Source organism: Lissotriton helveticus, chromosome 5_1 (assembly GCF_964261635.1).
Source record: "Lissotriton helveticus chromosome 5_1, aLisHel1.1, whole genome shotgun sequence".
Taxonomy (NCBI): domain Eukaryota; kingdom Metazoa; phylum Chordata; class Amphibia; order Caudata; family Salamandridae; genus Lissotriton; species Lissotriton helveticus.
In genome coordinates this window covers 1,358,554,526-1,358,578,680 of record NC_136065.1, presented here as the reverse complement: position 1 = coordinate 1,358,578,680, position 24,155 = coordinate 1,358,554,526, and the positions used below count along the sequence as shown (strand labels likewise).

Sequence of the window (24,155 nt, the reverse complement as noted above, 5' to 3'; positions counted from 1 at the left end):
GGCCTGGGGGACAACCTTGCGTTCGAAGGTGAGAGGTGAAAGGTGGAAAATGGATTCTCTGGGTTCTTCTGGTGAAGAAGAAATTGATCCATCTGAGCGCATTCCCTTGGATGCCCATGTGGTGGAGTCTTTCAATCAGCTTGTGGTGGGATACAGTGTCCAAGGCTTGCGAGAGTACAAGGATGATCATAGCTGCAGTTTGTCCTCGGTTGAAGAGGGTTCAGATGTCATCTGTGGCTGTTATCAAGGTGGTTTATTGCTATGATTGCTGAAAAACCGGGCTTGCGAGTTGTTGAGTAGCTGGTAATGCTCCAGGTGTGTCACAAGTTGCTTGTTGATGATTTTTTCCTGTACCTTTACTGGGAATGGGAGATGGGAGTTTGGCCAGTAATTTTAAAGTTTGCTGGGGTCGGCGGAGGCTTTTGTAAGTAGTGGTCTGACTTGAGCATGTTTCCAGGCACGGGAAAATGTTGTGTTGGTGATAGAGGAGTTGAGCAGAGTGGTGAGTTCCTGGCCGATCCATTAGTTTCCGAGGTTGAAGATGTGGTGCAGGATTGGATCTGTGGGAGCTCCAGAGTGGATAGATTTATTGGTGGAGGTGGTGTCCTGGGTGGAGAGGAGGTTCCAAGTGTTCAATCTGTGATTCGTTTCAGTTGCCACGGTGGCATATCTGTCAACGAAGTCTGTAGGGGTGGGTTGGGGTTCGAAGTTTCTGTATATAATTGTGATCTTGTCATGGAAGAAGTTTGCAAGGATGTAGCGCAGCTCCTGTGAGGGTGTGGCATTGTTTTCGCTGACGGTCAGGTTGGAGAATTCCTTAACAAAGTAAAAAAGTTCTTTGGTGTTGTTGGTATTGGTTTTGTTGCATATGGCTAGGAATGTCTGCTTTGTTGCCAGCAGCAGTCAGTGGTAGAAGACGAGGGAGACTTAAAGGCTTCACTGTTTGAGGTGTCTTGGATGGCACATCATCTCCTCTCCAGCAGTTTGATGTCTCGTTTTGCTGTTCTGAGTTCTTGGGTGTATCAGCTGGCTTTTGTGGAGGATTTTCTCTGTATATTGCTCTTAATGGGGATGATACTGTCGCTTAACTCCCTGTTTGAAGTTGTTGCCCGTAGCAGGGTTGGCGGTGTTGAGAGCGTCCGTCCAGTTGGTCTTTGAGATTTTGCTCCTCCTCCCGTGAGGGTGCTGGTCGTCTTGGGGTGGGAGAAAGGGGGCTGGAGATGCTGAAGTGGACGAAGGAGTGGTTGGTCCACATGAGTTCTGTGACATGCCTGTATATCACGTGGTTGCTGGAGGTAAAAATGGGATTCAGCTTGGGTTTTTTGCAGTGTGTGTAGGTTGTGGATGATCTGGGTCAATCTGAGGCTGCTCATACTGTTGAGGGGTGTGCAGTGTTGTCCTTAGGGTCATCAATGTGGAATTTTAGGTTGCTGAGGAAGATGTAGTCATTGCAGTCTAATGCTAGGGTGCAATGAACTCTGTGATGGTATTGCAAAAGTTGGAGCATGGACCTGGGGGTTGGTAGTTGAGGGTGCCTCTGATATTTGTCTTGTCATCCATGTAAAGCCTGAAGTTGAGTTGTTCCGTTGGGTTGGTGGTGGTGCACTGTATGGTCTCTTTGTGGATAATGGCTGTTCCTCCCCCCGGCTTGTTGGCGCAGTCCTGGTGAGTGATTTTATATCCATTGGGGATCCTAGGCTAATGTATCGGGCCAATGTAGAGTTGAGCCACGTCTCGTAAGGAAGATGATGTTGGGTGTGAGGTTAGCGATGAAGTCTCATAATTTGGTGCAATGCTTGCATAATGAGCATGTTTTGAGAAGGGCACATGTGAGTGGGTGTTTTTGTTCAGGTGGTGTGTTCGGGTTGGGGCTGGTCCGTGGACTGGTGTATGTGTTGTGGCAGGTGAAGTGGCAATGGGTTCAAGTGAAAGGTCCTACTGTGGAGCATGGGTCAGAATGGTGGCAGTGTTTAGTGAGGCATCCGTGGTCAAGGTTGTATCTTCAGGGGGGCAGGAGGGCCAGGGGTCGTGGCACTAAGTGCATTCCAGGCATGAATGGGCACAGAAGGGCTCCAATTGGGCGCGCCTTCAGTCGCACTGTGGCCTGCACTAAGTAGGCCCTATGATGAAATCCTAAGATGAAGCGATGTGCCCTATAATTCGCACTCAAATGCCATTGAGACACAAACTCAGGCTGCCAAATGCCAACAAAAAGTATTGGAAAGAGAAGGGGAGCTGGCTCACCAACACTTGTCATCTGAGGGCTCCGCTACAGACCACAGTTAGTGTGAGTGTTAGTGATCCTGATTTTGGTTCTCCTTGATCAGCTCTCCATTCAGCCCTCATATCTCTGGCTAACTCTTTCCCCTCATGGCAGGTTTCTTTTAGCTGAGCCTCAGGGCTGTACCTCAAATTCTGGTAAAGGTATTTTTCAGGCAGGGTAATTCACCTTCTCTTCTTTATTGTTTCCATGACTTTTCCTTTATGGGCCTCATTTTGACCTTGTGGGCGAGAGCAATATAGGGGTTTGCACTCTTTTTTCAATGCAAATAAAGAGTGCTTTCCCAGAAGTCAAATAGGACCTAAAGAACTATTTATGAGTGACAGTACACATTCGCATGTGTGGCCACTGAAGGAAACCGTAGCACAATCACAGATGGCACCACATTTGAACCCTGGTTCAAAATCATCTCCAAAATTATCAATCCTTGACTGGGACTTGTTTTAAGTTCCACACACCCCAGAGAATGCAATGCCAAGGCTAGGGTTGCTGGGTAGATCTTACAAACTGTGCCCACATCAACTGGACGAGCACCAAGGGAACCTATCCCTTATCAGGGTTCCAGGTTTCATGCTGACTGCAGGAGTTGAGCTCTGTGTGTTCAATATCCAACACCAGACAGCCCAGTGATGGAAAAACCTGTTATTGAGACGCATGTGTGGTCTGGCTGAGTACAGAGGCTTGATTTATGGTAAAAGAAGCCGAAATGGCTGTCTCCCACCACAGTTTTAGGTTCACAGTCACCACCTCTAAAAAGCCAAGAACCATACTCTGACAGCAGATTATACCTGCTGACACCACACTCTAGTCAGAAGAAAGAGAATTGTACCATTTATGGAAGATTCAAGAAATGTGCACCATGAGGAGCTGAGATTGTTACAATGAGAAGCAGTGCGATGCTCACCAAGGAATACAGGGAAAATCACCTGTACGAGCTGCAAGTGACAACCATCTATGCCAACTGAAATTCGCAACACACCCTAGCGAAGGAGTAGAATCCAATTTTATTTAAGGGTACGGGTACACTTTGGATCGACGCCCCCTGTTGGGTTGAACACTGTTACGAGGAGCTTTGACAGAAAACGTGATACACCTGTCCACGGAGTTGAGATTTGAGCCCACTGACAAGGAAGGATACACATTGTAACATAATGGACAAACTGGAGGAAGTATGACACTGTGCACAGTGCCTATTAAATATTCGTATTCGAAACTATTAAAGGTTCTTTTTATATATAGCTCACTGCACGATTTATCCAAGTGCCACTCCTTAGACCTTTACTCAACCAATCACTCTTTTTAGACCCACTGCTAGTCGAATCATGCAGCGTGTACCTTTATGTAATGGTAGTACATATGCTGCATAGCTGCAGATGAGATGACGAATTGCTGAATGGCATTCAGCGGAATGGACGTGTTAGAGGTGATCATCAGACAATTAACATGACATCAAGTTCTAGATCAAGTTTATGGAGAGCGTACAACCAGGTCACTGTCCGAAGAGTATTCTGTGCATAGCACCAAGGGAAGAATTGAAGAAGTTCATGGGGTATGTAGCATCAGGTGGAGTGCTGATGGTTATAGTGTGATGAATAGCAGACTAAAGTAGGTCATGGAGTGTGTAACATTAGGTTTAGATCTGAGAAGCATCATGGGTAGAGCTTGTCATGGGTTATACTGCAGCAGGTGAAAGGATGAAGAAGGCATTTTTAGGTAGAGATTATACCAAGATTTGCCATTTCAGTTGGAGCCCTGGAGTAAGTAGCAAGGTTTATTTATTTATTTATTTATTTTATCAACTTATATGGCGCAACAGCTACCCAAAAAGGGTTTCCCGGCGCCTGACACACAGCCTGGTAGAAAATGTAGACAGCAAAAGTGATCAGGTTCATGTTCTCAAATATTATGCTCAAGGGATGTAATGGGATTTGCAACCTTCGATGAAGTTCTGGTAATGTTGTTTGACAGTGTAACCTCAAATGAAGGTCTTGGCGGTTCTCGCGATGATTTCCTCAGATGAAGCCTAGCGAGAAGTCATGGGAATGGTAGCTTCATACACAGAGCTGAACGTAAGTTGATAAATGAGTATCATTTGCTGAGGTGCAGGACCAAGAAACTTCTCTCATATATTTTTTCCTCTTGTAGAAGAACGATGGCGCCCTTTATCCATGTTTCACGTGTTCACTATATCTATCACTCTTTACGCACTGCTTTCACTTATATTAGTGCTGAAGCACTTCTAGCTCATCATTAGCATCTGCCACCTCCTTCAAATACAATGCCTTCTGGAAACATATACAGAGCAAAGGTCAATGGCATGTTATCTTCCATATTCACAGTCTGCATGGGTTCCTCACTCAAACAATTAATACTGAGGTAATACCTCTGGTCCATGCTTTGTTTTGAGTTGTCCACATGTTTCTGGTGGGTCTTCTCTAGTGCAATGGAGGGAGTCTGTAGTCTCCCCACAAGAGCTGTGGTATGCATCACCTCTTCCTCAGTTCTGCATGTGTCTAGTGGCTATGTTGCAACATTGTACCATGCAAATCAGGGCTCTAATCCTAGATGTTGCACGTGATCGTAAAATGTAATGATTCATGCCAGGGCGAATCACTCCACAAAAAAGCTTTGAAATATTTATATATCTAAAGTATGTAATGAAAATGTAAGACATTTGCACTTTATGTATGCGAATCTTAAATCGTATCCTAATATATAATGATGCACAAGTCTATGTTTATCCACAGATAGGTATACAATATATCAATACATATATTCTTTTTCAGTTCCCTCCCCCCTACATAATACGAATGATATGATTATTTGTCTGTTTAATGTAAGTTATTTAACTCACCCTTGTCAGTGAACCTAAATTTACTATAAATAAAGAAAGACTGATTTAGCTGTTTCCTCTTGCTTTTCAGCTGTACATACAGACGATGACGCTGACCATCTCTGTGAGCCTGAGCGCCTCGGTCTCTCTGGGAATGCTCTACATGCCCAAGGTGTACATCATCCTTTTCCACCCTGAGCAGAACGTGCCCAAGCGTAAGCGCAGCCTGAAGGCAGTGGTAACAGCTGCAACAATGTCCAACAAGTTCACTCAGAAGGGCAGCTTCCGCCCCAATGGAGAGGCCAAATCTGAACTCTGTGACAACCTGGAAACACAAGGTAAGATCCGCCATCACCTGCTCTTGTCCGTTTACAGCCTTCGTCACTCTTTTTCGTGTGTGGCTGCGTTAAGGTCACTGTATTGCCAAGTTCCACCTGAATAGTCCTGCCTCATCTGTTGCCTCCTTGAGACATCTCTTTTGACCCTGTATACCTTGTCTTAGGCCACCTTAAGGGCCTTTGCTTGTATGCAACTGGTCCTACTTTCTTCCAATTAACTGGATCCAATTTAGGCTCCATCTACCTATTGGCCTGTAAGAAGAGTACTATGCAGATCCTATGGTTGTCTTATGTAAGGGAAACCCTTTATGAAATTGAACTTGGAAATATTTATGATAACGCAGCTTCTATTAATTCAGATACAAAGATGGTAATTTGGAATGCATACCGTAACATTTTGGGATTGTCAAAAAATGAAGAACAACAATTATATCAAGGAGGCAAATTACAGCACCAATTTATTTATCTTTTATATTACATACGCAATGGTGTTTTTATTTAACGAGATTTCGATTAAATATACTTCACTTTTTAGTTGCCTTTCCGAAGCAAGGGGGTTGGTGTGAGAGGCTCCCCCATGCCCTTGTGATAATGAAGCTCAACAATGCACTTTGCACTTTGTACTTTTCTGCACCCTTTATAAAGCCCCAAGAAACCGATTTATTAAACCCATTGTAAAGGAAATTCGACCTTGTAATTTCAAAGAAGGTTATGAGCATTTAAGATCATTACACACTGCTGCTATTTGCAGTGCTATGCTTAGCTACACTAGATTGGCACTTTTAATCAGGAATCGTTATTGAAATGATAACTTCTGTTTTGATATCTTGTGTATCAAATTGAAAGAAATTGAAAGCCACGAAACTGATAGTCTATCAATATATAGGACATTTTTTAATTGGTCCTATTAGCTGACAGAATATGGAAACATGCAGCCAAAGTGTGTTAGATTAAGTAGGATAGCGTGAGAGGCTAACCAATTTATACTTGAGATATTATAATATAAAATTGCACAATGCACTTTATATATGTTAGTTTGTGTTTTTAGATGTTTTTATTTGATTGGTAATTTTTATATTAGTCTTTTTAGTAGCCAGAATATGCAAACATGCAATTAAAGTGTGTTAAATTAAGTTGGATAGTGTGAGAGACTAACCAACTTATGTATGAGAAGTTATAAATTAAAAATGCCCAGTGCACTTTATACATGTTAGTTTGTGTTTTTAGATGGTCTCAATGAAGTATGCCTTTTCTGATAGATCAAAATGCCTAGTGATAATGTGCTTATGATTTCCTGTATGATATGTGTCTGAACCTTTGGATTTGAAAAACCATTTGTGAATTTGTTTGTTAAAATGTATACTTTTATGATTCTTTTTTTAATCGAATAAAGTTTTTTATGATGATGAGTACTATGTAAGCATGGGATAACATGGTAACCTGATAGTCTCTTTTTGTCAAGTAGGGTCAAGAGACGGGCAGTTAAATTGAGTTTATCAGTTGTTTTCCATCTTCAATTCCTACATTTCTTTGATTGTCTATGTATTGCCTCAAGCACCTCATACACCCAGGTCGACCCTTGGCCAGTCCACATTTGTACCTGCACTCAATTATCCAACTGTGTTTATTTCTGACCAAAGATGGCTATCTAACACATAGTGCAGGCCTAAAAGTAATCTCATCGGAGTTCCCTAGGTGAAATTTATTTGAGTTGAACCGTAAGCCCTTTCTTTCAACTGTGTCTGACTTTGAAAGCCACTTGCTTGCTTCAGAATAACATTGAATCATCTTATGAGGTTCTGACATTGATGCAGTTTCTCATCTTGACTTAAAGGTTCACCCTCTAAACCTGCTTTTTCTGCAAACATTGCTCAACTAGGTTTGGTCTTAAAGCTATTCTTGTGCGCACATCTCGGGCTTGGCCACTTCTCTCCTTCTTTGGTCTGCTCTCCACCCATTAATTCCACTTATTTATATCTTTAAATCAGCTCAGTGGTCTAAGTCTAGCCTTAAAACTGTTTCATACGTGGTTGAAGCTTTAAACCAGTCTCTAGGCCAGGCCGGGCCTTTACGCATCTGTTTCCTCTAGGTGTGTCCCTAAATGCCCCATCAATATGGTCGGATGTACCATTTTCATGTGCCTCAGTCCAGACTTAAAGTATCATCCACCTTACTGTTACCTAGAAATCTCGCCTCCCACTTACATATTCATATAATATTGGTAAAATTGATCCTGCCGTTGCTTCCCATCCACTAAAACAGTATTTGGTTTGAAAATTGCTTCAATATAAAGTAGTCAAAATAGGTGCTCCCATGATAACTAATAGCTTCCTAAGGATAACTTTACAACATTCTGCCTTGGCGCTTGATAGTTGATCCTCGGTGGTCCAATGTGCTAGTGCCTGTGATATGCCGACCTTTATATTCAGCCTTTCAGTATTATATTATTTTTCATGTAGAACCACTACTCTGACTACTGGGTTAACAGCGTTTTTTTTAACACCAGCAAAAGTTACTTCCCTTACGTCTTGTGACAACTTGAAACCTTAGATTGTATGAAATTTATCTTGACTAAGCTGCTATTTATATTCGAATCCATACATTTCTTTTTTGGAGTGGGCAGTTTTCTACATTTTAAATTAGTTTTCTAATTTTAATTCACAGCCGCAATAATGTTGCTGTCCATTGTTCTGAACCTTTCCGCATGAAGTATGCCCATCTGCCTTTATGCTGGTACTTTCCCTTCTCCGTTTTCTTATTCAGTCGTAAACAGCATCCATATCCACTGTACACTTATTTCACTTTTAATCAGAAGATCCTATCCACATGTGCACATATTTGACACAAAACAGAGTTGTATCAACAGAGCATGGAGTGCACGATTATCAGTATGGAGGTGTCTGGGACGTTTGTGAATATGACCTTTGTACTGACTGCGTTCTAACCGAATTCACTGGTGTAGACCATAGCGTTCACGTCATGATGCAACATGTTTTGTCCCCCCCCCCCCCCCCCCAAAATTATTTTCATACTCCGAGCTTGCTGCGATATACAGTCTTTCAACTGTGGCTTACATATTGCCTTTCTTTCTTCTGTGCCTGCCGTTGAAGCCCGCTATCATTTTATTTGGTGTACATGCCACTCACATGCATTTGTCTGTCATAAAGTGCATTCTATCGTGCCTGGGTTTGGTTTTGAACCTCATAATCTCGCATGGGGCTCATTCTGACACAGCTGTGTGTCTGAGGCCTCTTTTAAAACCCCCTGGCTCAGTCACCTGCACTGGTCTTAAAGCCGTCTCTTACCTTGGCCTGGCATCAAACTCTTCCTTTACCATTGGTCATAAGGCCCTCTTATCTTTGAGCCTACACCTAAAATAGCCCCTTTGTCAAAGTCCGGATCTAGCAGTGCTTTACCTTACCCTGTCATGGAGTCTGCAGCGGTGAAAGCTTTCACTGCGATTGGCAGAATATTAACTGAATTTAATTCTCTTAAATCCATTGCTCTGATTCCATCTGGTTGTGGTTAAAGTCAATCTGTTTCTCTGTCCAGTCTACGATAGCAATTTTCTTTTAAACCATCATAAAAATAAACATTGTGTCCTTGCATGCTACCTTTTTTATCGAATTATCTAAGTTATCAAACTTGTGTAAATTTCTCACAAATATTGTGCGCACCTGTGCTGAAGTTATGCGCTCAAAAATTAGTTTCCAGACACAAGCTACATCGCAATTTGTATTCATGGAATCAGGGGTAGTGGAATTTTACCATCATAAAGTGCATTCATAACTGGGGAAATTTCGGCAGCATGGCAGAATTGTCAAATTGTAGACGTCTCTTGGACGGAGGACGCCACCCGTGGAGCACCCAAACATTTGGATAAATCTATCTCAATATAGAACTGAAGTTGATACAGGTTGTGCACCAGCTATTATTATATAGAATTGCCTTATTCACAGATCTGACATGGGAATGGCTTGATGGCATTTTTAGGTGTGCCAACCTGCAGGACTAAGTGAACAGCAAAATTGTACACTTGTCTGTATTCTCATACCTGTAGCACAGAAAGTACAAAGTTCCCCAAGAATGTCTAGAGATGGAGAAATAAAGGGAAAAGGGGGAAGGAGTGTGCAACCTAGAGTGGGTAGAGTCAGGGAGCGAAGGGCTCCCTTATTAGAACTCAGAGGCCTCATACACCCAGCCAGCTAGATGTCATGCTTCATCATTGGCCTCTTGCTCCTCGACAGGCTGGCGCTGCAATGCCTGACGGGCGCCACAAGGGCGCTCTTTGTCGGAGATCTTCAGTTCAGGCCAACGGTTGAGTGCATGTGAGGGGGAGAAATAAGAGTGTAGTCTAGTGGGGAATGTGAGATTAAAAAGGTGAATCAATTCACAAAGATTTTTATTGGCGTGACTGATTCCCTTGAATAAAAGGTGGGAGGGGAGATAGAGGCTGTAGCGGGCACAGGGAAACTACCTCGACCCTCAGATCAGGTCGACATGTTTCTTGCTTAATAACGCAATTCTTCAGGACCTAAAACAGTAAGTACTACACAGTGAACAATATACAAGTGAAAACGAAGCGATACAACCTCTCAGGGTCTGTAAAGGGGCATGCCAAGAGGTTCTGCATTGAAGGGTAAACCTATAAAAAAAGGATATGAGAAGATTGACCACAAAGTTCATACTGGCACCATCAACTCATCCAGAGGTAGGTCACACTTAAATCTTTCTTGTTAAAATATATACACACTCCAAAGGGGGATTAAAAAGCAGAGTCCCTATCAGAAAATAGGGCCTTCGCAGGATAAATAGTGAAATTAATGACGATGGCAACAACACAAACAACTGAATATAGGCTGATGCTTACCCTAATGGAAGTCCCTAGTGGGCCTCGCAGTCTGTTCCCGTGGGGCAGCACAAGAGGGAAAGTACCCTGAGGGGGAACAATAATCAAAAAAACAAAAACACAAACACACTGGTTCAAGGTAGTTATTTAAAGGAATGAGAGGGCCAGTGTGCATGATACGGCTGTGGGAGCTCCACATTATCGGGTGGTCAGGCGGAGGCACCGCCAAAAACCAGTGCCCGACATCAGGGGCATTCAGAGCCAGGTACCAGCCCACTAGACCCCCCTGGGGTAAAGGAAGCCTGCAGTGCGGCCCCAAATATCGGTATGCACGCAACAAGGGCACGCCACCACGGCAACCGTGTCCACCGAGAGCAGTGATCCTGGTTCTTCCTGTCTGAGCAGAGGCAGGAAATCCCTAATTGTTCCCTGTGACACTATCTTGGTGGCTATTCCTGCCCATGCAGAGTCTTCCTGGAGAATCCATTGGTAGCCCAAGGCTAGACAGCTGTGAGCCAGAATAGGTTATTATTGCAGACACACTTCGGGAGATCAACGATGGGTGCAGTTTAGGACTCAGCAGTGTGATCTTAAAAGGGGATTCAATGGATGCACCACTAATTCACTCCCAAGTCCAAGAAAGGTGCCTTCACTTTTTCATCAATTTAGTGTCAGGTATGTGGGAGCAAACCAGATGGATGGGTGCTCTTGGTAAAAACTGCCCTCTTTCCTGATCAACAGTGGCGGCTGGTGACTTTTGAAAGTTGTGGGCAATAATGTTGATGACAAGTTCCATAGAGCGAATGAAGGTAGCAAGGAAGAGCAATTGACAAATGGGACTGAGTAAAATCATAATGCTAGACAAAATCACGTAATTTAAAGCACAATTTCATTACCATATGTTTACAAAGCAAAACATTTTTTTAAAAAACGATTCTGAAGGGGAAGTATACCAGTTAATGACAGGGAAGCTGCTGTAACAAACAAAATAGTTTAGAAAGAAGGTACAGTTACCTTTCAAGAAAACACAAGAAGGCTAGAGCCATATAGTAAGGCCTTTGAACATGAAGCGCAGTTGAAATATGTAATTGTTAAATAATTATCCACAACAGGAAAAAATGCAACACATTCAAGTTTAGAATAGACAAAGTAGGAGAAATCGAGAAGTTTAGCAGCTTTCTAGTCAGTGTGAAAGGGTGGCATCTTAGGGGCAAACATGTCATGCATGAAACAGACTCTTCAAGGGCCAGAAGGCTTTGCGTGCTAGTGGGCCAATACATGACTGGCTTTGCTTTAATCATGCCAACTCACAGAAACCAATACAAACTATGTTTAAAACAAACTTTAGTCCTAACTGACTTGGCCCCAGCCGAACTAGCCTTTTGGAAGCGAGCCTGTTCTGTGATTGACTTGTCTCCACCTCCACAGATCTTGCCTTTCTAATGGCTACGCCGCAGCTATGTCTACTGCTGTATCCAATGCCAGTCTGCCATGCCTCTGGCTTTCACAGACACGTGCCTTTCATGGAAGGTCATGAGGGCCCTGCAGGCCGGCCCGGACACCTTCACCAGCACAGCCAGGGGCGCAGCCAGGGTCTCACTCCCATGGCAATGAATGGCATCAAGGAAAGGGCACCGATCCAATCTGGGAGCTTGTTTGAAAGGCTCTAGTTGTAATAAATAAAAAAAACACATGGACCGAACGGGCGGCGGTTTCGGAAGGCAGTCCTGAAAGGGCTGCTGGAATCAAAGGCAATGCAGCTATATTACTCTGTTCAATTAAACAGCGAACAGTATCTGGACTGGGTAATGCATTTCATATGGTCATATGCACGTTTAAAAATGTTTTCATACCATTAGAAGCATGATCTCTGGTGTCAGAAAAAAAGCTACAAAAATATAAAGTTTCCAGGATATTTCAGACGGACAATGAAGGCAGCACACAAGCAAACACGTGGGTCAGTTTCAAAAGCTTTCACTAGAAAGAGAATGCTGTCGCCTCATCGCCGGCTGATAATACAAGCTGAAGGTAACTCAAATGTACGACTAGCTTTTATAAAGCGCCCTGCCATCCTCTTGACAATGTCAGCGCTATAAGAAAGTACCATAAATACCCACAAACTGACAGGACAAGCTGCATGCAGGTCTGAAATGTAATAAAAGGCGCCCACTAAACTTATGGGCTTATTTAAAAGCCCCTTGCGCCGCTGGTGCGTCACTTTTAACATGGGAAAAGGTGACGTATCAGCGGCGCAAGGGGCTTGTAAATAAGCCCCTAGTCTGTATTGACCGCGCACCTGCAGCAGGATGAGGCAGTGGAGGCTTCACTTCAACACGCTCTGCCTCAGTACCTCACAAACTATATCTAGGTACCGGGTCGCTCTCTACCGACATGTGAAGCCGTAGTACTCCCCTCCCTTACTATTCCTGTTTCTGAACTTTCAGAGAGTGTACAGGGCTGTCTGTCTGCTGCATTTGTGAATTAAAGGTGCACGCCGAACACTAGAGCCAGCCACATGGCCACCTTATTCCTTATGCCACCGCTCTTTCTACCATATTACGTGCCGCAGACTCGTGGGGGTGATGGGTCAGCGTTGCCCATCCTCTCAGTCAATCCCAATGCTGCTTTCATGTTCTTTGCATTAGTGAACAGCATGGCAGCAGCTCCTGGATTGGTTGGAGCAGGCAGGCGCAGCGCTCCAGGAGGCTGCCTCTGTATTCTCCGGCTCACGTGCACAACACAGGTTGGGAAGAGCTGCAGTACGCATGGCCAACAAAATGGTCAGAGTGTCATGGACACTTCATTTCACTGCAACGGGCAGGATTGCTACCAATTTCATGGTTGGTCTAACCCACATCAACACCATCCGGCAATCATAGAAATAACTACAATAAAAAATATTTATGTGATGGCTCGTATCTCACGTAGGTGGATGAGCAGGCCCTGGTGATCAAGGTAGATGTGAAGCAGATGTGTTCATTTCCCATTTTATGGTAATTAATTTAGCACCCTCGAAAGAATGAAAGGTTGAGTTGGCCTTACTGAGATTCGACATTGTGACCTTTCGATCAGTTGAACAATCACTTAATAAACATTGAACTATTTACTCCCTGAGAGGTCAAAGAAAAAAAACAACAAAACCTTCCAAGCAACCACCACACTTCCACCAGAACTCCTCTAGGCATCCTTCCCCAGTGCCAAACGATCTCCCCAAGAAATATCTTCCATGAGGGTGTCAACGTTCTCTTTCAAAGCACAACACCCAACTGCAAAAAAACAAGCATTTGCAATGCAACAGGTCTCGCATTTACGCGAGTTTGAGCTGTTGGCATTGTTAATGACCATGCCTTTTATGTATGTTTTGGTTTGTGAAACAACATTAAAACGCAATGTCATTTACAATGCCAATAACTTAAACTCGCGTAATTGTGAGACCTATTGCATTGCAAATGCTTGTTTCACTAGAGACAGCCCTGCTTTAAGCCCTCTGCTCCCTAGGGGCATAATACATGCTCCTCTTAGCCAGAGGCTGTCGGTCCCCTAAATGCTGCTACACAAATGTTTCTTAAAGTGTACAGCGCTATATTTTAACCCTGCTTGACCCTGTGAAGAACTTTAGTAAATTCATGTTTTTATCCTGGAAGTTAGTGTTGTAAACAGACCACACGTAGTCGAACAGACTTGATTTTAAGGGTGTATGCCAGAGACTCCATGTTTTATAGTAGTTTTGCCTCTGAGTGGGGTCTCGGTAAGCTGAGTGGACACAGGCCTCCTGTCAGTTCTGCCTAGCGCCCAGAAGCCGTTGTCGAGGGCGAGTCCTGGCGCGTTATTTTCCACCGGTATTTTGACAGGAGGCGAGGGTAGGGCTGCTTGTCTAGAACAGAGGAAGCGCTTGTGGGAGAGACGGCGGGGAGGGATGGGTAAGAAAAGACTGTTTTTTTACAGGGCAGGGAATAGAGGCTCTTTCTTGGAATAGAGAATTGTGGCTTTCTGTGACTGCCCTCGCTACTGGCAGTCATCGCTGTGGCCATTTTTTAAAATTCTTTGCCCTCCATCTCCTAGTGATAGTGTAGCAAATGTATAGCGATGCGGAACCCTCATAAAGGATCGAAGCGCTTTTGGGTAGTACTGTAATATGCTACTCCATTTGTTCTGCATGGTTGTAAGGTGTGAGGTTATATATTATTATTATTATTATTATTCTGAGTTTTGTATAGCGCCTGGTTACCTATAGGCATCCCAGCGCTTACCAGAACATAACACTACTAGAGAATGAAGGGATTAAACAGAAAACAAAAAAGTTTTTAAAAGTTTTCGAAACCGAAGAAGGCTAGCTTCCGAGCGCAGTTGTAGGGGCAACGAGTTCCACAAAGAGGCCACATTTATTGAAAACCTTCTGCCACCCGTTCTTGCCTTTTTCACCCTGCCAACCTGAAGGAGATGTTGATGGTCAGAGCGAAGAGAGCGAGGGGCCTTGTAAGGCTGGACCATCTCCTCCAGAATAGGTGGGCCTACCCCGTGCAGAACTTTGTGAGCGATACAAAGTGACTTGAATTTCACCCTGTCCCTCACAGGGAGCCAGTGCAGTGCCCTCAACGCCGGGCGAGCAGATTGACGCCTAGGGAGACCCGTCAAAAGCCTGGCCGCCGCGTTCTGCACTTGCTGCAGTTTATTCAGGGTAGATTCGGGTGCACCCAGGAATAACGCATTGCTGAAGTCCAGCCGCGAGATGATAAGTCCCTGGATGAGAAGCCTTCGGGTGGTCACTGGGAGCAGAGGCAGAATCTTCTGGGCTGCGCGGAGCAGGCCAAAGCACACGCCAGCAGTCTTTTTGGCATGAGTTTTAAACGATAGGTCCTGCTCCAGCCATACCCCCAAGCTCTTGATCTCCTGTTTGGGGGGGGGTACCGGTCCAGACAGTCTGGCCAGCTGCTGGGGGACAGAGATGGAGAGGAGTTCCCCAGCAGCATCAGTTCCGTCTTGGAGCCATTTAACTTTAGGGCTGAGCTGCACATCCACGTGTAGATCTTCTCGAGACACGTGTGCAGCCGGTCGGGATGGTGCGCCGACTGGGAGAGGCCTACCACCAGCTGAGTATCATCAGCATAACTGATGATTTTAATACCCAGCGGCAGTACCACACTCTCCAGGGGGGCCATGTAAACGTTGAATAAGGTAGGGCTCAATGAAGAGCCCTGTGGCACACCACACTGGAGAGGGGTTGAAGATGATTTTTCATGGCCTTCCCACACCTCAAATGAACGATCTTCCAAAAAGGAAGCGAACCATTTGAGGGCCAGACCCGTGACCCCCACCCCTGACAGCCGTTGGAGAAGCACCTGATGGTCCACGGTGTCAAAAGCAGCGCTGAGGTCCAGGAGGATCACTATATAGTGCTGTCCATTAGAAAGCGCCTTGAGGCGTGTCCGCTGGCGGTGCTACACTCCACTAAGTGAATTGCTGCTGAGCGATTTACTCATAGCTGTAATTACTATAATTTTAGCTGTAATAACTCATTTTATCGGCTTTAGAAGGATTAAAGGCTAGCTAGCCCAAAGCTCGTGCAGCTTCGAGGAGTGCACGCCTTTGTATGTGGCGCTGGGGCAGCAAGCGATGAACCAGGCTCGGACAGCCCCCTTCCCCCTTGCGCCCACAATTGTTTTTTACACAGAAACATAAAGCGCCTATGAAAACAAGCGTGCAAGAGAAAAATAAAATATACAATTTAGTCTCAAACAAATATGTTTAAAAAGTGTGCTTTGTAAAATTAATACCTCAGCGCATACAACAAGCGTTTCAGCTATAACTATTTCCCAGAGCAGCATTTCAAACTGTACATTTTACCTGAAAGCTTTTATTTCTCTCTGCCCGGGAAGCCAACGCTGTGTGTTCGCAAGACACAGAAGATCCGGCCTCTGAATGAACTCAGGAGGCAAGTTTAACCACAAGGAAACAGGGAAAGAGCGCGCCCAATGAGAGAGCCGGGCTGGCGCATGCAAGGCAGCGTGATGAAGCTTCTGATAAGAAACTTGTCACGACGGCCGTAATGCAGGTGACCCAGTCCTTGGGGGCCGTCCAAAAAGGCGAAAGGGCGGCAACCAAAAACCCTCCTTTTCAATGGGAAGCCAGCGTTTAACTTAAATGCTGACGCTACCCAATGACAATGAGTGGTGGGTCTTCAAGCCCCTTCTTTAAACTTGCTTGATGACTATAGCTCTCGCAGGCGAGGAGCACATGCGCGCTCCAACGTCATGCGAGAACTAAAAAAATGAGTGGGAAGGAAATCGGAGCAGAGCTCGCATCTAACAGAGTCGCTGGAGTCCTGAGATATTCCCAGTCCAGATCCACTTCTCACTCAAGCTGTCCAGAGACTGTTGTGCTCCAGTAAACGGAAGCTAGATCCATTCCTATACATAGAGGACCAGGGCACATATAGATTCTAACAACACGAGGGTATTGTCCAGTTCTAACTTCGGGTGATTATAATTTATATCATCATGTGACAAAAGTAATGGTATACTTCTGCCGAGCGTGTGATCTGGCTCTGGTCTGGAGAGCTCCCTGCGGTAGGAACATGCAAGGCCAAGTGTAGGCACACACGCAGTCTGCTCCCGCAGATGTTGTATGTCAGCAGTATTCCAGTGGGAGTCAGTTAGTCCTCTACTAAATCCGTGTCAATTCGTTCTCCAGTGTGATAATACCACCCTGTCCACCTCTCGCAGGTGTGAGGGGGTAACCCTGTAACCGATTTTGGATGGTGGAAGCTGTCACGTAGCACTTGAATGCAGACATGCCTTATGTTTCGGGTATTGAAAGACCTGCCTGATGCCTCCTACGCCTGCAGGGCTTCAGCCAAGGCTGTCTCTGATAACGCATTCCCAGCACAGAGCCCCCTGAAATCTGAGGCTCCGATCTCTCCCTGAGGCTCCAGTCCTACACTCAAAGCCCCCTGAGGTTTGAAGCTCGGGTCTTTCACCCGGGTCCCCTGAGATCTGAGGCTCTGTTTTTACACTTTGGGCCACCTGACATCTGAGACTGTTCGGCCATCTTACACCGAGTGCCCCTGAGATCTGAGGCTCTGTTCTTACACTTCGGCCCCCCTGAGATCTGAGAATGATCTTACACTTTGGGCCACCTGAGATCTGAGAATGATCTTACACTTTGGGTTCCTTTAGTTCTGAATCTATGATATCAGACTTGGAATCCCTTGAACTTTCAGGATCTGATGTCACACGAGGATCTTTTGTAGTCTGAGACTCTGATGTCACATTTAGGGTCCCCTGAGGTCTGAGTATCTGAGGTCAGACTTGGGATCCCTTGAGGTCTGATGCTCTGATCTTACACTTCGAGTCCCCTGAGATCCGAGGCTTTGATCTTCCACTTCAGGTCCTCTGAGATCTGCGGCTCTGTTTTTACACTCTGGACCATCTGATATCTGAGACTGATCTTAGACTCAGGGCCCCTTGAGGTCTGAAGCTGGCATCTTACACCTGGTGCCCTGAGATCTGAGGCTCTGGTCTTACACTTCAGGTCCCCTGAGATCTGAGGATCTTATCTTACACTTTGGGCCACCTGAGATCTGAGACTGTCTGTCATCTTACACCGAGTGCCACTGAGATCTGAGGCTCTGTCCTTACACTTCGGCCCCCCTGAGATCTGAGACTGATCTTACTCTTTGGATCCCCTGAGATCTGAGGCTCTGGTTTTACACTTTGGGCCACCTGAGATCTGAGACTGATCTTAGACTCAGGGCCCCTTGAGGTCTGAAGCTGGCATCTTACACCTGGTGCCCCTGAGATCTGAGGCTCTGTTCTTACACTTCGGGCCCCCTGAGATCTGATCATGATCTTCCACTTTGGGTCCCTTTAGTTCTGAGCCTAGGATATCAGACTTGGAATCCCTTGAACTTTCAGGATCTGATGTCACACGAGGGTCGTTTGTAGTCTGAGGCTCTGATGTCACATGTAGGGTCCCCTGAGGTCTGAGTATCTGATGTCAGTCTTGGATCCCTTGAGGTCTCAATCCCTGATATCAGATTTAGGCTCCCCTGAGATCTGAGGGCCTGATGTCAGACGTAGGACCCCTTGAGGCCTGAGGCTGTGGGGTCACACTGAGGGGTCCTTTGAAGCCCGAGGCTCTGATCTCGCCCTCTGCACATCTCCCCTCCCATCAACGCCCCCGCGGATGCTCGGGCCCTCTTCCTGCCTCCCATGACAGGCGCATGAATAACACATCAGCTCATTAAGACCCAGCTGCTAACTATGAGCATTGCAGCGATTTATGATGATGGAGATGCTTTGCGTTCTGCTCGTCTCTCCTTCTGCCTTTTTGTTCATTTTCTGTACAATAACTCGCCGGAGATCATAAATCATTTCTTTCTGCATTTATGCTTTATACAATTCTTCTACATCGCTCGCTTCCCTCCCCTGTGCTCTTCCTGGCTCTCTGCCAAGACCGTCTCCGAGGAAGCCATCTCCCTTCTCACTCACCTCCATCATTCCGCATCCACTGACGCTCCTGTACTGGGCCCTGGCAGAGCTTGGCACACTCACTGCTGCGCCAGTACTGGGAGCCGCCGGGAGCTCTGCAGTGCACCTCACTCATGCCACACTCACTGCTGCGCCAGTACTAAGAGCCACCGGGAGCTCTGCAGTGCGCTGCATTCTTGCAACACACACTGCTGCTCCAGTACTGGGAGCCACTGGGAGCTCTGCAGTACACCTCACTCATGTCATACTCACTGCTGCTCCAGTACTGGGAGCCACCGGGAGCTCTGCAGTGCGCGGCATTCTTGCAACACTCACTGATGCTCCTGTACAGGGAGCCACCGGGAGCTCTGCAGTACGCTGCATTCTTGCAACACTCACTGCTGCTCCAGTACTGGGAGCCGCCGGGAGCTCTGCAGTGCACTGCATTCTTGCAACACTCACTGCTGCTCCAGTACTGGGAGCCACGGGGAGCTCTGCAGTGCACCTCACTCATGCCACACTCACTGCTGCGCCAGTACTGGGAGCCACCGTGAGCTCTGCAGTGCGCTGCATTCTTTGCAACACTCACTGATGCTCCTGTACTGGGAGCCACCGGGAGCTCTGCAGTGCGCTGCATTCTTGCAACACTCACTGCTGCTCCAGTACTGGGAGCCGCTGGGAGCTCTGCAGTGCACCTCACTCATGCCACACTCACTACAGCGCCAGTACTGGGAGCCACCGGGAGCTCTGCAGTGCGCTGCATTCTTGCAACACTCACTGCTGCTCCAGTACTGGGAGCCGCTGGGAACTCTGCAGTGCACCTCACTCATGCCACACTCACTGCTGCCTCAGTACTGGGAGCCGCCGGGAGCTCTGCAGTGTGCTGCATTATTGCAACACTCACTGCTGCTCCAGTACTGGGAGCCACCGGGAGCTCTGCAGTGCACCTCACTCATGCCACACTCACTGCTGCTCCAGTACTGGCAGCCAACGGGAGCTCTGCAGTGCACCTCACTCATGACACACTCACTGCTGCTCCAGTACTGGGAGCCACCTGGAGCTCTGCAGGGCGCTGCATTCTTGCAACACTCACTGCTGCTCCAGTACTGGGAGCCGCCGGGAGCTCTGCAGTGCGCTGCATTCTTGCAACACTCACTGCTGCTACAGTACTGGGAGACACCGGGAGCTCTGCAGTGCACCTCACGCATGACACACTCACTGCTGCTCCAGTACTGAGAGCCGCCGGGAGCTCTGCAGTGCACCTCACGCATGACACACTCACTGCTGCTCCAGTACTGAGAGCCGCCGGGAGCTCTGCAGTGCACCTCACTCCTGACACACTCACTGCTGCTCCAGTACTGGGAGCCACCAGGAGCTCTGCAGTGCTCTGCATTCCTGCAACACTCACTGATGCTCCTGTACTGGGAGCCACCAGGAGCTCTGCAGTGCTCTGCATTCTTGCAACACTCACTGATGCTCCTGTACTGGGAGCCACCAGGAGCTCTGCAGTGCTCTGCATTCTTGCAACACTCACTGATGCTCCTGTAATGGGAGCCACCAGGAGCTCTGCAGTGCTCTGCATTCTTGCAACACTCACTGATGCTCCTGTAATGGGAGCCACCAGGAGCTCTGCAGTGCTCTGCATTCTTGCAACACTCACTGATGCTCCTGTACTGGGAGCCACCAGGAGCTCTGCAGTGCGCTGCATTCTTGCAACACTCACTGCTGCGCCAGTACTGGGAGCCACCGGGAGCTCTGCAGTGCGCTGCATTATTGCAACACTCACTGCTGCCTCAGTACTGGGAGCCAGCGGGAGCTCTGCAGTGCACCTCACTCATGCCACACTCACTGCTGCTCCAGTACTGGGAGCCAGCGGGAGCTCTGCAGTGCACCTCACTCATGACACACTCACTGCTGCTCCAGTACTGGGAGCCACCAGGAGCTCTGCAGTGCTCTGCATTCTTGCAACACTCACTGATGCTCCTGTACTGGGGGCCACCAGGAGCTCTGCAGTGCTCTGCATTCTTGCAACACTCACTGATGCTCCTGTACTGGGAGCCACCAGGAGCTCTGCAGTGCGCTGCATTCTTGCAAAACTCACTGCTGCGCCAGTAATGGGAGGCACCGGGAGCTCTGCAGTGCACCTCACTCATGACACACTCACTGCTGCTCCAGTACTGGGAGCCACCAGGAGCTCTGCAGTGCTCTGCATTCTTGCAACACTCACTCATGCTCCTGTACTGGGAGCCACAAGCAGCTCTGCAGTGCACCTCACTCATGACACACTCACTGCTGCTCCAGTACTGGGAGCCACCAGGAGCTCTGCCGTGCTCTGCATTCTTGCAACACTCACTGATGCTCATGTACTGGGAGCCACCAGGAGCTCTGCAGTGCGCTGCATTCTTGCAACACTCACTGATGCTCCTGTACTGGGAGCCACCAGGAGCTCTGCAGTGCACCTCACTCATGACACGTTCACTGCTGCTCCAGTACTGGGAGCCACCAGGAGCTCTGCAGTGCTCTGCATTCTTGCAACACTCACTGATGCTCCTGTACTGGGAGCCACCAGGAGCTCTGCAGTGCACTGCATTCTTGCAACACTCGCTGCTGCGCCAGTACTGGGAGCCACCGGGAGCTCTGCAGTGCACCTCACTCATGACACACTCACTGCTGCTCCAGTACTGGGAGCCACCAAGAGCTCTGCAGTGCGCTGCATTCTTGCAACACTCACTGATGCTCCTGTACTGGGAGCCACCTGTAGCTCTGCAGTGCACCTCACTCATGACACACTCACTGATGCTCCTGTACTGGGAGCCACCAGGAGCTTTGCAGTGCGCTGCATTCTTGCAACACTCACTGCTGCGCCAGTACTGGGAGCCACCGGGAGCTCTGCAGTGCGCTGCATTCTTACGACACTCACTGCTGCCTCAGTACTGGGAGCCAGCGGGAGCTCTGCAGTGCACCTCACTCATGCCACACTCACTGCTGCTCCAGTACTGGGAGCCAGCGGGAGCTCTGCAGTGCACCTCACTTATGACACACTCACTGCTGCTCCAGTACTGGGAGCCAGCGAGAGCTCTGCAGTGCACCTCACTCATGACACACTCACTGCTGCGCCAGTGCTGGGAGCCACCTGGAGCTCTGCAGTGCACCTCACTCATGACACACACACACTGATGCTCCTGTACTGGGCCCAAGCAGAGCTTGGCACACTCACTGCTGTGCCAGTACTGGGAGCCAGCGGGAGCTCTGCAGTGCACCTCACTCATGCCACACTCACTGCTGCTCCAGTACTGGGCCCAAGCAGAGCTTGGCACACTCACTGCTGCGCCAGTACTGGGAGCCACCGGGAGCTCTGCAGTGCGCTGCCTTCTTGCAACACTCACTGTTGCGCCAGTACTGGGAGCCGCCGGGAGCTCTGCAGTGCGCTGCATTCTTGCAACACTCACTGCTGCGCCAGTACTGGGAGCCACCGGGAGCTCTGCAGTGCGCTGCATTCTTGCAACACTCACTGTTGCGCCAGTACTGGGAGCCGCCGGGAGCTCTGCAGTGCGCTGCATTCTTGCAACACTCACTGCTGCCTCAGTACTGGGAGCCACCGGGAGCCCTGCAGTGGACTGCATTTTTGCAACACTCACTGCTGCACCAGTACTGGGAGCCACCGGGAGCTCTGCAGTGCGCTGCATTCTTGCAACACTGACTGCTGCGCCAGTACTGGGAGCCACCGGGAGCTCTGCAGTGCGCTGCATTCTTGCAACACTCACTGCTGCTCCAGTACTGGGAGCCACTGGGAGCTCTGCAATGCACTGCATTCTTGCAACATTCACTACCTCTCCAGTACTGGGAGCCACCTGGAGCTCTGAAGTGCGCTGCATTCTTGCAACATTCACTGCTGCTCGAGTACTGGGAGCCACTGGGAGCTCTGCAATGCGCTGCATTTTTGCAACATTCACTACCTCTCCAGTACTGGGAGCCACCTGGAGCTCTGAAGTGCGCTGCATTCTTGCAACATTCACTGCTGCTCGAGTACTAGGTGCCACCGGGAGCTCTGCAATGCGCTGCATTCTTGCAACATTCACTACCTCTCCAGTATTGGGAGCCACCTGGCGCTCTGAAGTGCGCTGCATTCTTGCAACACTCACTGCTGCTCCAGTACTGAGAGCCACCGCGAGCTCTGCAGTGCGCTGCATTCTTACAACACTCACTGCTGCTCCAGTACTGAGAGCCGCCGGGAGCTCTGCAGTGCGCTGCATTCTTGCAACACTCACTGCTGCCTCAGTACTGGGAGCTGCTGGGAGCTCTGCAGTGCGCTACATTTTTGCAACAATCAGTGCTGCTCCAGTACTGGGAGCCACCGGGAGCTCTTCAGTGCGCTGCATTCTTGCAACACTCACTGCTGCTCCCGCACTACGTTCCACCAGGAGCTCTGCAGTGCTCTGCATTCTTGCAACTCTCACTACTGCTCCAGTACTAGGTTACACAAGAGGGGGGTTGTACCCAATAAAGTCACTGGGACCTGGGTCCTATATGGTATATATAAAGGGGGGTCCCAGTAAGAGGTATCAAAAGTACACAGGAAAAGTTCTTATATATATTTTTTCAAAATAAAAGTAAGGAGAAAATAAATTAATACACTGTTATTTAATCACAACGTGTTTTTAAGCTGCATATATCATTCTGGCAACACAATTGTTTAAGTGCCCTGGGAAGAGAAGGGTGGGATGAGGTGTTTGTGTGAAAAAGGAGGGATGTGCAGAATTGGTCATAGTGCAGGCAATAATATCAAAGCATAAAAAACGCATGGAACAACATCGATCTGGCTTCAGAGCACTGAGCCAGTATATAAAGGTGGAGCAGCTAATGCTCTACAAATTAACATGACACCATGCTACTTCCGCTAATGTTAATAATCTAAATGTTGGTTGCGCCGGCTGATGTGGGGTTGTAACAGTCAACGTTTCGCCCCCAAAGCGAAAAGGTAGGTTTACGTAAAACCTTAAGACGGGGTCTTCATCAGGACAGGGGGGATCAAGAGGGCATGTAATTCTGTGAAAATGAAGTGAAATAAGTCTGAATATAATGAAATTAGAAAATGTATTAAAACCGCGCTGGAGGCGCAGAGTGACACGTTAAAACACTAGTTATTTACCATGGATAGTTGGGCCGTCCGGCTCCAACGGGGAACTGGAGAACGTAGAACAACCTGTAAAACAGGGTGAGAGTGTACTTCAGGATCAATCGGTTGAAATACTGGAGAAACTAGCAGGGTGGAGCATGGAAAACCACTCACTTATTAATTGAGTTATCAAGCTCCTCGGGGTCAATTTCACAGGAGCTCTGCAATGCACTGCATTCTTGCAACACGCACCGCCGCTGCAGTACTGGG

At 47.6% G+C, this 24,155-nt stretch overlaps 1 protein-coding gene across 1 annotated transcript in view; it reads left to right on the top strand.

Moving 5' to 3' along the window:
• Positions 1–24,155, top strand: part of GRM4 (glutamate metabotropic receptor 4) — a 1,152,011-nt gene that overhangs the window by 1,077,370 nt on the left and 50,486 nt on the right. The window contains exon 9 of the mRNA XM_078644246.1: positions 5,206–5,452. Coding sequence (XP_078500372.1) covers positions 5,206–5,452 — 247 coding nt within the window. The remainder of the gene's footprint in view (positions 1–5,205; positions 5,453–24,155) is intronic.